The sequence below is a fragment of the Camelus dromedarius genome, chromosome 16, assembly GCF_036321535.1.
Source record: "Camelus dromedarius isolate mCamDro1 chromosome 16, mCamDro1.pat, whole genome shotgun sequence".
In the NCBI taxonomy this organism is placed as follows: Eukaryota; Metazoa; Chordata; class Mammalia; order Artiodactyla; family Camelidae; genus Camelus; species Camelus dromedarius.
The window spans coordinates 54,551,435-54,567,100 of NC_087451.1; the positions used below are offsets into that span (position 1 = coordinate 54,551,435).

Sequence of the window (15,666 nt, forward strand, 5' to 3'; positions counted from 1 at the left end):
TTTAGGGTAGTGAAAAGATTCTATATGATACTATAATGATACATTTGTTGAAACCCACAGAATGTATAACACCAAGGGTGAACTCTAATATTAAACTATGGACTTTAGGTGATAATGAGGTGTTAATGTAGGCTGTTAACAAATGTACCACTCTGGTTTGGGATGTTGATAGTGGAAGAGGCTGGGGGGGGGGGTGGGCATTGAAGACAGGGCTATATGAGAAATCTCTGTACTTTCTACTCAATTTTGCAGTGAACTTAAAACCCTAAAAAAAATAGTCTTTAAATTTAAAAAAGTCAACATTTAATTCAGAAAACAGGATGCTCTGATAGTTACCAAAGAACTGGAAAAATATTTGGTTCTTCTATGTAGCACAGACACTATGATTAGCTTATGCATTAATTTACACATTCTTCAGAAGAGTAATAGTACATATAATAGGCTTAAAATAGTGTCATTTGGGTGCTTGAAAAACTCTAAAAGCTACCTAAAAAGGGGTTATCATGCTAGAGTCTGAATTTTTGTTAAGTACATACCATTGGAACTCACAGAATAAACTAAAACAATTTGCTTAATATATTTAATAGTAATATGGCAAATTATACATTACTTATATCCATTTCAGTTAAGAACCTAGAAGAATCTCTTAAGGGTTTTTCCGCTTTTTAATGACACAGCTGTGTTCAAGTCTTATCTTCATGTTCAAGTGACAAAGAATATCCATAACACACCACAGTTCTCTGGAATCCTTCAGAGGTTGCAAAATCAACACAACTCAATATGGCCCACAAAAATGTTCTGTTTGGCCAGAAAAGTTTTTTAAAATTTGAATATATTTATGGACTCTGCTTCAGCCTCTGCCCCAGCATTCTTACTTTCCTATCTCCAGCCCAATTCATTCAAGTCTGTTATTTGCTTAACTGCGCCAATAATTTTGGTTTTAGGCCCCTAGCTTATATTGTTACATGTGTAACTAAAGTTATACACAGATTTCTTTCATTTAAAATTTCCTTATGAAATGTTATATCATATTTCAACACATTTGTTTTAGAAATGGGTATTTCCTTTCCCTTTCAATCTTCCTGATTTGAGAGTTAGCACTTAATTAGTCATGTATATATTTTCAGAATAACATAAACAACTTTATTGTAAACAGACAGTGATTTATTAATGTTTTTGCCAATCCATACATAATTGTGTGACAGAATATAGATTACTGATAGTTGGATAAAAGCTTATGATCAAGGAACCATTCCTTTTTTCAAGTGAACAGTTTTGCTCAAAATTAGTATTTCGCAATATTTCTAAGCTGTTTGTTTTCTTTCATTAAACACACACACACACACATATGTACACGCTGAAAAATACAACCCTACTTCAAGAATAAACATGTTAAAATTTACATGCCCTATATGGAGAAACTAAAATGACGCTGGTGGATCTGAAACTATATATAAGAACTTTGTATGAAATATTATGTAACTGATGGAAAAACTCTTTCTTAGACAGCTAATTCTACAAACACACACCTGACAGAGTATACTAAGGAAAAAGTTGGTACAAAACTTTCAAGTGATCATTCTATGTGTGGTTATACCCAAACCATTATCTATTAATGATAAATTAAAAGACTCTTTACCTGTCAGGACCTGAGTTCAGGCACTCAAAAGTTTCGTATTTCTCTTGCAGAAGCTGATGACAATACTAATCCCTGCACTGTGTAGGGAGGTGCATTCCTTGCACTGGCTTAAGTGCTAGTGATTTCACCAACCCTTGAAGTGCAGAACAGTAAAAAAACAGTTTTCAGCCGTTTTTCTTACTGACTTCTCATTTTTTTAAAATATTACAAAATAAGATTTCAAATAGGTTTTTAAATAAATTGTTTAAAGGGCAGTGCCTTAGTTTAAAGAGACACATGCCAGTAGATGTTTCTGAGTTACTGCACGTATCACAAGATGGACTTTTATATCAATTAAAAACTTACACAAGGAAGCAACAACTTCATGCCTTCAAATAATTTTCTGATTCTACCTTAAAGCACCAAGATTTTGGCTACAGATATGTAAAGCAGTCTTGCAAAAGGCAATAATAAATATTAATAGGTACTAGATCAGATTAGGTGGGTCAAAAAATTCTCTCTCTCCTATTGACTCATTTATTTCCCCTGCCACCAGCATACACCCCTGAAAGAAGCTGACAGTCAAGTCCACAAACACTAGTTTCTAAAGAAACATACTCTGCCATAAGATAAAAATTAAGAAATACTACTATATTTAAGGGCAAATTTAAGCTAAGTATATATCTGAAAGGCTAAATCTATATGTTTCTGACTCCTTAAAATAACAAATTAATACAACCTCCCATTCTCTTATACTCTAAAATTAAATGGACTTAAACATGACTCCAGGTATTTCCTACTGCTGTAGGAGAAAGGAGTTGAGAAATGTACCTTAGCTAGTTCTGAAGAAAATCTTTTATGTATCTAAAAAAGTTTAATGCTTTTTATATATCTCTCTCCAAGTCCTCTCTACATCCTATAAATTTTCATTGAGAATACTAACACTGCTTCCTTAAGATTCAGATCATTATGAGTTTCGCACCATTCAGTATGCATATTCAAATATTTAAATTCTCTAAATTCTTTTCTGGCATTTTAGCAGAGGAGGATAAAAACCAAACCTGAGCTGAAACCATGACAGCTGGAGGGTACACATTTATTTTACTAAATCTACCTATTAAACTGGACAACATTTTAAAACCCTGCATTGAATTGAAATGTTCTCTACCTACAACAAAGAAAGCTTGGCCTTGAAATGCTTGGCTAAGTTGCTTCCATTTTCTTCAGTTAAAGAAATTAAATAATCTCTCTTTCATTTACCAAACAATTTTTTTTTAAGTTGGCACTCAATCAAAGTCCATTTGAAAGATCTGTTCCTCTAACTTAAAATCGCAGCAGCTGATCTCATTTACAATCAATTGAAATAAGTACTTCCTGGCAATAATATGCTCAACTGCTACATAACATTTTTTTGCCTTTCTATGGATAAGATAACTTATGAAAAATCTATGAAATAAATATTGCCAGGCCTTAAAATGTTACTTGTATGTGTATTTTCAGTACAATGTAAAGAAGGGAAATAGCAATACAAAATATAAATTAAAAGGTCAAATTTCTAACTTACTTTGTATCAAATGAAAAGACTTTCTAAGAGGAAATGTCTCAAAGCAGTAGAGACTAACCAATAAGCCATTTTGACAAAGAATGTCAAGAAGTCAAGAGTAAAATGCAATTCAGATCAGTATTAATATACTTGTGAGTTTATGCCAAACTTGATAACATTTTAAAGTGTAGCTTTTGTGGGAATAAGAATTCAGGCCAAAACTAATTACTCAATGTAATCCTTTTTGTAATCACAAGGGCTAAAATATTTCTCATTTTAAAGATGCTAATTGAGTTCCTACATATTCTATACCATGTGTTTTTTTTAGTATATTCTTCCCCTGTAACTAACTCCATCATCTAGTTTCTAACCTTCACACTCAATCTCATAAAGCAATTATTTTTCTCCCAATTATAAGACTTACTATTTCAAGTTTAATCTATTATTCAAAAGGAAAAAAAAAAACTTGAAGAAAACTAAGCCCCTTGATAAACCTTTCATGTTCAAAGTACTTAATTTTTAAAATAAATCTTCAGCTTTGTATGAATGGTATTTTTCATTTTACACTTACGAAAATGCGATCTGCCTAGGGTCACAAAATAAGTTAATGTTTCAAGTAGAATTAAAATTGTTACATTTCATCTCATAGCACAGTCAGATTATATTATGAACACCTAAAAAATTTCCCAACTCTGAAAGTAACATTGATACCTTACTCTGAAAATGTATGTATTATACACACACACACACAAGCACACACAAATACATATTAGACACACACAGAGAGCTCAAATTAAAACAGAAAACAGCTCTTACCTTCATCTCCTTCTGGTGCATATGAAGCTGTAATAATGTCAATATCAGCACAATTCATCACAATCTGATTGGTTGCCTGCCTCACCTAAGGTGAAAAAAGAAAACCAACAGTGTTAAAAATAGCTTAGATTAATATGTACATCTTTATCTTGGCCTAATGTATGTCATAGGAAATTTTTCAAAAACCCAGACGTCACTAAAACCTACACTAAGTATTTACACATCAATGGTAGAAATAAATGATTAATTTTTAAATATCCAAAGCAGTTCACATTTCCCAACTTATATTAAAAGCAATAATAAATACTTAAGTATTTCATAGAATTTAAATATCTGACTGGGGGAGGGTATAGCTCAGTGGCAGAGCACGTGCTTAGCACACATGAGGTCCTGGGTTCAATCCCCAGTACCTCCATTAAAAATAAATAAATAAATAAATAAATAAATAAATAAATAAATAAATAAATAAATAAAATTTTAAAAATAAATAAATATCTGACCAATGAGCAAAATAAAATCCATCTTTCCTGCTTAAACCTTGACTTAACACCACCTCTTAAATTTTTTTAATTAAAAAACATTTTAATTAGAAAACATGTCTTATATGTTGCAACTAATTATGTATTTCAACCTGCACATCATATCCATCGTAAGGCCTTTCTGTAAGGATAGAGGAAGAAACATGGTATCATAAATTATGTCAAAACTTCATAAAACACACCTGAAATTTTTTCTTTTCCCAAGGAAACATTTTGAATATAACAGACACTAATGACTCATCACGAAGATTAAATAAACTTTTAAGACTTTGTCTTATTTGATTTAGATCCCAAAAAATAAAATACAGGCATAATGAAAGGCCTGTCCTCTTTTCCTTATTCCCTATCTTAATAACCACTATCCTAACCTTTTTCGTGTATGTTTAGTACTTTTACTACATGTATAACGATCAGCAATGTTTTTAATCTTATACAAATGGTATCAAAGTGTTTATAACCTTTTGCAATCTGTTTTTTTTTCTTCACTTAACATTGTTTCTGAGATGGGTAAGATGGGTAAATGATGATACATGCAGATCTAATTCATTAATTTTACTTCTGCATAGTAGTATCCCATTCTATAAATTAACCACAGTTATTTATCCATTTCCTCCCTTCCTAAAGGAAGTTAGCTTATTCCCACTTTTTTGATGTAAAGCAGTACTATAATAAAGACCTTGGTATGTGATTTCTTTACCAAGAATCGCCAAATTAGCCTCCAGAGTAGTTTCAACTGGCATTGCCATAAGCAAAGAATAAAGAAATCCCACTTTCAGCAACCTCCAAAAAACTTAAAAATTTTTGACAATCTAATGGAATTCCACTGTTGTTTTAATTAGAATGTTCCTGATTACTTGTAAAATTGGTAACTAAGCCTCTTTTCTTTCTTCCTTTTTTTTTCTTTCTTTCTTTTTTTTTGGCCATTAAGTTTTTCCTCTGCAAAATGCTCATCCATAACCCTTGCCCATTTTCCAACCTGGCTGTATCTTGTTTTTATATACTTGCCGTGTTAAACAAAACCTCAAATTCATTTTCAGATATTGGGTCTAAATCAAAAATAACAAAAATACAGATGTCATAGATCATAAACAAATGCTTACAGAGGCCAATGAAATAGATGAGAGCAGGAGGCAAAGTGAAGTCTATGCATAAAGGAAGGCAATACGTAAAGGAAGGAGGAAGTAGACATTTCTTGGAACCAACCAATTATTGCTGTGTATTAAAAAAACAGACTTTGTGTTGACAGATCTTCCAATTAAAAAAAATAAAGCCACAAATTCAGATTTCTTGTTCAATGTCCCAATTTTTAATTGATGGCAACTAATTCAAATTTTTCAAAAACATGGTGTAGACCAAACAAAACCCCTGTGTAGGACAATAGAGCCTTGAGATCACTGAACAGACCACAGAAATAGGTAAGAACACAGTAATATAAAATCTGTATGAAAAAGCTATACCTAAGAGTAATCATTTTATTAATAACAAACCATAAACACTAAAACTACCTGGCCTAAATTATAGGTAGTGTGTTATTAAGCCTGTAACAGATTGTCCCAAAGTCTCTAACACATAAAGTGAAACTATCTTGGCTCATTAAAAAAAAAAAAAAAAAAATTCTCATAAATCTTCTTGTTTCTAAACAAAAATGTCATTTAGTGAACAGTATTTTTATTTTGTAAGTGGTAATATTCCTTCACACTGTTTATTTCGCCAGAACATACCTAAACAGCACTAAAACTTTTATGTCCCAACTGGCTGTTTATAGCACTACATTCTAAAACAACTCTTTGCCTATTCACAAATTGACTTAAAAAAATTCAGAAACACAGAATTGAAGCATTTACTGGGGTGTGCTCCAAAAGGTTAAATGAATAAAAATCTTCCAGAGTTTGAAGTTTATGCCAACAGAATAACAACAGTGGTTTAGTTACACATCTCAATCTTTACCTAGGCAACCCTATTTTCATCCATCAGAATCTACAGTGAATTTAATAATGGTAGCCAAACAGTTAATCTACCAAAGTCAAGATACCTGTACAACACTACATATGCCAAATGACATTTATCTCACTACTACTATATCATTCTGAAGGGAAGTGTTTGTGTACCTTGGAAAGGCACAGAGCGTAACATCCAGTTACAAGTACATTATAATTCCTCCTGTGTTTAGGGAAAACCCACTTGTTTATACTAATGAATTAAGCTGCTTGTTGAACAGCAACTAATTTTTTTTCAGGGTCCTGCCATTTCTGGAAGGGTGGGAGGGAAGAACCAAAGGAGAAAAAAAAAAACTTAGTAACAGAACTCTACTCAAATTTTAAAAATCAGATTGTCTCATATTAGAGATGTTCTTAAACAACAGGATAATCCATAGAAAGTGTGTATCAGACACTGATACACAGTAATTACTTAATAGATGTTGTTATTATTAAGACACATGCACAGAGACCAAGATTAAATGTGCTCTAATCATAGAGATGTTACTCAGAATATCATTTAAACAGCATTCACCTAACAGTTTATAAAGTACCTGATCAGAATGATATAAAATTTAAGAACTATGTGCTACATTATATAGCACATACTATACATTACATTGGATATCCGCATGCTCTATGTATGTCCAAGGAATGTAATTTAAAATATCTGTGTAAACTTACACATATGCTTAAGTGTTCAACTACTACACTGTTCTTTTTGATGCTTTCCCAACAATAGCAATGATCTGATGATTCAGTATGATTTCTCATGCATTCACATCATCATGTTAGTGAACACAACCTGTAAGTCCCACTATCAAAAACACAGGTAATAATGTAAGTCAACACTACTTCAGATACAAGTAATAAATCAAAGGAATTTTAACATTAAGGTCTTCAGTTTCCAAGTCTAAAATAGAAGCAAAATGTGAAAGTTGGCATTTAAATTGTGTTGCTAACAAGCTCATTTTCAACTTTTCCATTTGATGCTATTAACTAATGGAATATTTGTGTAGCCTTTGATTCAAACCTAGGGTTGGTTAAGGCTTCTTGGAGTCTTACACAGCCTGCACTTCAACTGAACCAAATGCTAAGTAATGGTGCTACTGAAGAAGCAGCTCGACCATTAGTAACAATTTTACAATGGAAGTTTCCTAAGGGTTAGGAAGACAGCAATCTGAGATTTTTTTTCCCCCAAGTGAGTCTTTACTACAATTACTCAGGAATACACCTTACATGTACTAGTAAGACTCAAAAGGTTTTCTTCTGATTGCTAGAGTTCTGAGATTTTAGTAAAAGGAAATCTCCACTGTGACAATTCTAAATACCAGTCAGTCTAAAGCCTGAGTCACTCTGCCTAACAAGCGATTTCACCTTTAATATTTTGTAATAATCATTGCCTTCGTGGAATAGGGTTCTAATTTCTAAAGACAGTAAGGAGCAAATAATTAGTAAACACATATTGAGCCAAGTTTTCTAACAAAAGAGACACTTGAAAAGAGCAACTTGCAGAAAGTCAAACATAATATGTAAACATACAGAACATTACTATTCATAGTTTGTGGCTACTTTTATATACCATAAAACTTTAAAACTATACACAGGAATAATAAGAAAGAAGAGAGGAGTCCCCCCTGGGGGTGAGGGTGTGAAGAGATGGAAATGGACTTTAATGGTATCTGTGACATTTTATTTTCCAAAAAACATTACGCACAATCTAAAGCAAATGGAGCAAAACATTAGTATCGCTAAAACTGCGTAGTAGGTTACTTCTCTGTATTTCTAAATTATTTCCTAAATTAAAATAAAATTTTAAAGCAATTACAAGTGGCCAGACAAACTGAGAACTACATATTCGTAAGGTTTTCAAAATGGAATCTCCAAGACCTGGAGAACTAATCTCAGTTAACAAAACAGCTATCAGAAGACTCAGTCCTTTGCCACTAATGCATATACAGATTAGAGTAAGATTTACTTTACAATAAGAACAGGTTCATTTATGTAGCAAAGTTCAGAGAAGTTTCACAATTTACTACTCAGGACCACATTTATCCAGGTTGTATTGGACAATATCAATTATTAAGAACCAGGAAGTTAAAAAAAAAAAAAAAAAAAAGCCTGTATGGAAGCCAGAATGGATGATACAAAGTTCATACAATAAAGCTCATACCCTTCACTCAGAACAGGATCCATCAAAGCCTCACTTAGAAAAAAATTAAAGCTCAAACAAGGTCGTTTATTTGGTTACTCAGACCTCTTCAGATCAAGTTCAGTAAAATAGAAGAGGGAAAAAATTGCACGACAGGAAGCAACAGGCACAATAAGTAGCAAGTAATAATAACCTCAGAGTAAGGAAAACAAAGAAACTTTACAGAACAGGTATGAAACTAATAAATCATAGTACACAGTTTTTGGTAATCTATGGCTATAAGTTCAATGACATGTTCAGAATGCTGTTCAGTATTTAGAAAAACAAGAAGAAAAGAAACAAACCTAGATTATGAGGAACTACGGAGTTTAAAAAGATAAATATTTCCATCAAATCAGTAAATATTTTTTAAATTCAAGTGCCTCAAAAGATAAGATTCATTTATCTGGAAAACTCACTGCAGAATTCATTGCCAGATGATACTGGATAAAGCTTACCATAAAACAGTTTCTCATATGCAGGTGTTTTCTGATAGATTTCAAGAAATAGAATAGAAATTCTGAACAAATTCAATTCCTTATGACCAATCTTCAAATTTAATTTCTTAAGACCATTTAGTGACCCAGCACAATACTGGACAAATTAATTTTATGATTTTAAAGTAATTTAAAAACTACCAAATTGTATAGAAAATACGCAAAATTTGGGCAGAAAATTCCATAACATGGAGCTGACAATAACATCCATTTAGGTGCCAAGGTTCAGCCTGCCAAACAATCTACCGTATCTATAACTCTCCTTTAAGCGCCAATTTAGTCATCACCAACATGAATATTTTGTTGGTAGAGGCCAGGGATTGTTTAGTACATCCTGACTTCTGGCCTTGAAGGATGAAATTAATTTCTTTGGCTCAGGTAAAATATTTCCAAAAGAGAATTACAGTATAAACCACTATAAGCTAATAACCAGGAACTGTAGCCACTCACATAAACTTGTAATCTATTTTTTAATTAATTATCCACAAAACAAGAGAGTCAGAATTTGAAATAGCTACAAAAATCTGTTGCTCTCAAATATCATAATGTTAAGGGAGAGGAAACGGAATGTCCCATTTCTCTAGGCCCATGATAACACACTTTCAAAATCTGCTGAATTAGACCACACTCACTTACGTAAAAGACAACTACTTTTTAAATCAGTGCACATTGAGTAATTTTCATCTTTCCCAGGAGTCCACACCCCAGGCTGGGTTAAAAATCCACTAGGTTTCTAATATGTAACCTGTACAAACACTCTGGGCTTATCATAAAATTTTGCAACTAAAGCAACCAAGCAACTTGCATACTTTGTGCAATGTAATTCCAAATTGTTAGGGAACTGACCCAAAACCAGTTATAAATCTAGGTTTCTAGAAATATAATTCTGCCCACATTTTGAGATTTCCACAGATACTACCTAATACCACAAGTTTAAATTTATTGCTCCAATCCATGGATTTAAAAAATATCAACATATGCTCTTCACTAGTTGTATTAACTTTTTACTAATGTTAACTCCTGTTTACACTTCCAAAAGTAGTAATGTGTATAATTAAAAAGTCCAACCATCCTTTAATAAAACTTGTTAGAATCCATTATCGTGCTATCTTTCATCTGTGTTGCCACCTAGACTCAAAAAATTTTCTAAAAAGAAAGGCTTTGAAAACTTCATGTTACTAAAAAAAAGGTTTATTCCCTTGTATCAAATTAACAAGTCCCTGATAATACCTAATACATTACCATGTGCTCCCTTAATGGCCCAAAACAGTCTTCCACCTCTCTCTCATTTCTTTTGAAAAGCAAGCAGAAAAGGGGTAAGGAGGAGCATGTCACTGCTTATTGTTCTACTCTAACACTTAAATAAAATTGTCACTTTCCAATAAAATAATCATTTGAAAATCTTCATTCACAATTTTTTTCTGAAGTTTTTCTCTAGATATGTATACCTCTCAAAATTATGAACCCATTATGACAACTATTGGGGTAGAGAAACACATGATTTTTTTTTTAATGTTAATCTTTTCACACAATGAGAACTCATTCATTGCTAGGCCCTTCTTCCCGCAGGTTTGCCAAGTCACAAGACACACTACTGTTTACAATCCCTCCCATCTGCCCCTAGCCAATATATATCAAACACTCCAGTCACTTGGCTTAAATAAACAGTCTCCCAAATAACCCTCTCAAATCCTAAATTAGACCCAAGATGCACTCATTCTGATTCATATTCTTCATGGAAAAATTTTAAATCACCTGACTTTCACAGGGATAAGTTTTGCTTTTTGATGGAGCCAAACCATAGAGTCCTCATGCTTTCACACAAGTGCTCCAAATCTGACAGCATACTTTTTAATTCTACACTTTTAGATATATTTTCAATCTGAGTACTCGGCTTTCAAAACCAACTGCCAACTTCCAATTCATTCGAACATTACGGTAGTCTACATTTCTTTCATTTCGTTGCTATAGACACCCTGTTCTTTGAGGTTGAGTTCTACTGATTTTTTCTCCTTGACTGCAGGAGGAAAAGAAATGAAACAAAATACATTTACCATCATTCTTTCTAAAGATAACTACTAAACAGTTTTCATTTTTCATTACAGACTTTACGTAATACATCATATAACACGGTACCACAAATGTCTATTGTTTGGGACCTTCGTAGGCATCAATACTAATGATCTCCAGAACCAAACAATACTTTAGATAATCTGCGGGGGGAGGGGAGGGGAGGAGCATGATTCACCAAAAACTGCAATGAAGAGTAATGGAATATTTTCACCAGTGGTATGCTAAAACTACTAGCTTCTTTCAGAGGAGGGTACTGCTAAGCAACCATCGCTGTAGCAATAAATCCACCTGCTTCAAAGGCTGCAAAGCTAGGAAGATAGGAGGAAACGCGGAGATGGGGTCCTCCCTCAGCTTCTCCAGAGGTTAGGAGAGAACAAAGTCACTGCTGCACTGTCACTTGAGGGGAAGGGGAAGGGGGAGGAGGGCGGATCATCTTGGAAACCCAGCCTCTGGGCCAGAGCAGGCAAGGAGAATACAGCGAGACTGCCCGGGATTAACATTCTCCTTCTCACCCTCTTCCCCGTTCTAGAATCTCCCCTCCTCGCTAACGCGCGGCAGACTGTGAGTCCCAGATGACTGCCCCTTCCAATGTGTCCTCCGTGCGGCGTAGGGAGAACAGAAGAACTGAGTCCGCAGGTTGAGCGTGGACTCCGATGACCCCTCTGGCCTCCCCAACACCCTCCAGTCTTCCAGAACACTACCAAGCCCGGAAGGGCCGCGTCGGGGGGAAGCCCCACACAGGTGTGCTCCACCCGGAGGGACGCACGGGCCGGGCCCGCCAGTTCCCCTAGCGCTCCCCGCAGTGCGACCCCGGCCCCAGCCCAGCAGGGCAGAGCACACACCCCCGGGCGCCCCGCAGCCGCACCAGAGGGGCGCGCCAGTTCCCGAGACGGCCTCCCCAGTCCCAGGCCCGCCCTCTCGGCCGGGCCCCCAGCCCAGCCCGCGGGCGCGGCCTAACTGCTTGCCCGGCAGCTCGCCCCCGGCGCCCAAGGGTCGCCGTACCTGGGCGGCGGCCTCCAGCTTGCCCTCGAAGGTGAAGTCCAGCAAGTCGGGCTTGAGGCAAAGGCTGTAGTTGATGGGGGAGACATCGGTAGGAAGCCGCTCGAAGGGCCTCTTCTCTGGCATCGCGGCGAGGCCCAGGCTGTGGAGGCGGCGGCTGCGAGAGAAGCGGCTGAGGAGAAGGAGGAGGGGAGGAGGCGGAGGACCGAGGAAGAGCAGGCGGCGAGCGAGGGAGGGGGCGGCGGCTGCCAGCCACATCCACCGAGCGCGGGCGACCGCCTGAGGAGAGCGACCAGGGGAGCCTGGGGGCGGGAGAGAGACCCAGCCCGAGCGCCAGGGGCCAGGAGGGAGGCAGTAAGGGCGGGCGGGCTGGCTGCCTACGGGGAAGGGGGCGGAGGGGAGGGAAGGGGAGGAGGGCCAGCAGGGAGGGAAGGAGGCGGCGGCGGCAGCTGCGTGCGCGGCCCCGCCGGGCGGGCGCGGCCCCGCCGGGTGTGCGCGCGCGCGCCGGGGCAGGGGGCGGAGCGGCGAGGGCGCGGCCGGCGAGGCGGGAGGGTGCGGGGTCGCAGGCGCGCCCTAGGGGCGGGAGGCGGCTCTCCGTACTGCACCTGTCGGCGCCGCTGCCGAGCTGGGGCAGCATGCGAGCCAGAAGGAGCCCGGAAAGGTTTGAGAAACGGAGGAAAGGCTTGAGGAGCTCGCCCCGATCTGTCTTTGGAAATTGAAGCCTATGCAGTTGGTCAGTGCAGTCAGGGCAAAATGTTAAAATATTAAGTCAGAGCAAAACCCCAAACTAGATTTTTACCTCCAGATCACGGAAAGCCTGACTGGGGTCTCTTTGTTCATAATCATTCCTGCTATTTTAAGTAGCAACTTCAAGGGATGATATGAAGAATTTTGTCAGAAAACCTTTAATAATCCAGGTTACTTAAACCAATGCAATTTGGACCTTTGAGGGAGTGATTTCAAAAGTTACAAGATTTTTGTTTCCATGATTTAATGTTCAAAATAAGATATGTTTCACCTTTTTAAAAATAAAAGACACTTTACCAGTTGTGGCCTTTTTAAAGGTAAATTAGCCGTGGCTTCCTCAATTCTGTAGCTATATAGCAAATTGAACTATGTATATATTAATATAAATACATATTAATCATATATAAATGTGTATAAACTTAAATATATATTTTAAAGTGTCAAGGGCAAGATTTTATCTATAATCCCCATGCTCCTTTATAGAACCTTCTCATGTACAGCCCCTTAATTTCCAAAACTCTGCTGAAAGTTGTATTGGACTAGCATTGTCTAATAGAAATATAATGTGAACCAACTAAGTAACTTAAATTTTCTAGTAGTCACACCAAAAAAAAAAATAAAGAAAAAAGCTGAAATTGATACATCTTATTTAACCCAATATATCCAAAACATTATCATTTCAACATGTTATCGATATAAAAATATTAATGAGGTTTTTTTTTTCCCCCTGTAGGAAGGCTTTGAAATCCAGTGTATATTTTACATTTAAAGCACATCTCAATTCTGACTAGCCAGGTTTGGGGTGCTTAAAAGCCCCATGTGACTAGTGGCTATTGTATTGGACAGTATAGTCCTATAGACTGGGCCTGCCCTCTTATCCCCCGAATCCTACACACGTTTTAGGAGAGACTGAAAAGCTGTCCTCAATTTTGTCCATTCAAGTCTTTGCAAACTAAGATGTGAGATGGGGCCTTTTGTTATATGGATGCATTTCTATGACTACTACTTGGTCATAGAAATAATAATCATCTAATAACTATTATTACATATTAATAATCTAATTAACTAGTAATCAAATAATAATGTATTGAGTGCTTACTAAACACTTTTCATGTGTAAATTCATTTAACCCATTCAACAATTCTGTTAGGTGGACACCATTATCCCCATTTTACAGATGAGAAAACACACACAGAGATTCAGTGACTTGTAGCTGGCATTAGGACCCAGCCCTTTTTTTTCTCTCCTGGAAAATTTTGCAGCAGCTCCTCTATTTTTTAATTTTCCAGTTTTGTGTTACTGTAATCCATCTGTATCTCAGCTTCTTGAAAAGTTATATTCATTATGCAAGAATCCCTAAGGCTCCCTTTTCTCTGTTGAAGCAAATTTGATATATAACATTTTAAGGCTCTCCATGAACTGTCCTTACCTTTTTCTCAGATTTGTTTCTCCTAACATTTTAACATAGATTCTCCAGTCTTAGCAAGCTAACCTGTTTACCATTTGGCCCTTAGAGCTTGCTCATTCTGTCTGGCTCATGCATTGTTGCTGGAAAGGCCTCCTCATTCTTTTTGACAAACCCAGGCCCCTCCCTTCCTTCAAAACTCACCTCTTCCAGAAAGTCCTCACAGACTGACTCCACCCAACTCTAACCCACTTCCCATCAGTTTCCAAGCACTGGCTTTTGTGGACTTATTTGCTCTTATTTGTTCTGCAACTGTATTTAATTTGTCTTATATGAATATCTTTTCAAGATGTACTACCACCAAGAGATTGACTTCTTATTCTTTTGTAACTGTTCGTACTGAGCTCTGCAAAAGGACATCCCAAATGTTATTGACACAACTAACCAACTGGCCAGGAGAGAATATTTTACCCAGTCTGTAGCCTTTCCTTTCTGTACAAAGTGTGTGCCCCATAAAGAAACTACATGAATCTAAGGCTAGAGGCAACTTTCTTTTATAAAATCACAGAAGTGATTCTAAAAACAAAAAACTTACTGGGGCCATAGACTCCATGGCAGCAGTAATTTTGACCCTGCGGAGGATAAAGGGGAGAACCTTACTTGGCCCTATCCCTCGTACCATGACCCAGGAGGTTCCAATGCAGCAAGTCAAGAGTGAACCCAAGCCTACTTGGGATAGAGGAATAGAAGGTAGCATATAGTTCCCGTAAAGACTAACAATCTAACATATGCTCCAGGGAGGCTTCTCTGGAATAACTTAAATGAAGAACACAGGGCTCTTGGAAATTCATTTTCCTCCATGGGGCTTTAGGCCTCTCAGGAGAGGGGAAGGAATGGGGAAGTCAGTAATATCTCAAAGTCATTAGCACTACTTCTAACATATTTCTAGGCTTTTCTGTTTAACGAAGCCCTTGAAAATCTGCAAATGAAGACTATGCAAGTTGTATACTTCAATAAAAAGTTAAGAAAGAAAAAAGCTAATCAAAGTCATTCTAACCTTAGTCACTTTTGTCTTTAGTTTTAAAGCAGTAGTCTGAGATTCTGAGGACATAGTCCCAATCTTTATCTATGACCTAGAGCAAGTCTTATAATTTCTCTGCTTCAGTTTCCCCTATTGGAAAGCAGATAAGTGCATAATGCATAGTTTTCTGAAAGAAAAGTATTATTATTTCACTTGTGGTTTGGGAATTTCTTTTTTAAAA

The 15,666-nt window shown here is 36.7% G+C and overlaps 1 protein-coding gene across 1 annotated transcript in view; it reads right to left on the minus strand.

Moving 5' to 3' along the window:
- The window catches only part of NPEPPS (aminopeptidase puromycin sensitive), an 88,387-nt gene extending 75,740 nt beyond the window's left edge, over positions 1 to 12,647 (minus strand). The window contains exons 1-2 of the mRNA XM_011000731.3: positions 12,256 to 12,647; positions 3,978 to 4,062 (exon numbers count right to left, since the gene is read on the minus strand). Coding sequence (XP_010999033.3) covers positions 3,978 to 4,062; positions 12,256 to 12,510 — 340 coding nt within the window. The 5' untranslated portion in view covers positions 12,511 to 12,647. The remainder of the gene's footprint in view (positions 1 to 3,977; positions 4,063 to 12,255) is intronic.
- Between the last annotated feature and the right edge of the window lie 3,019 nt (positions 12,648 to 15,666).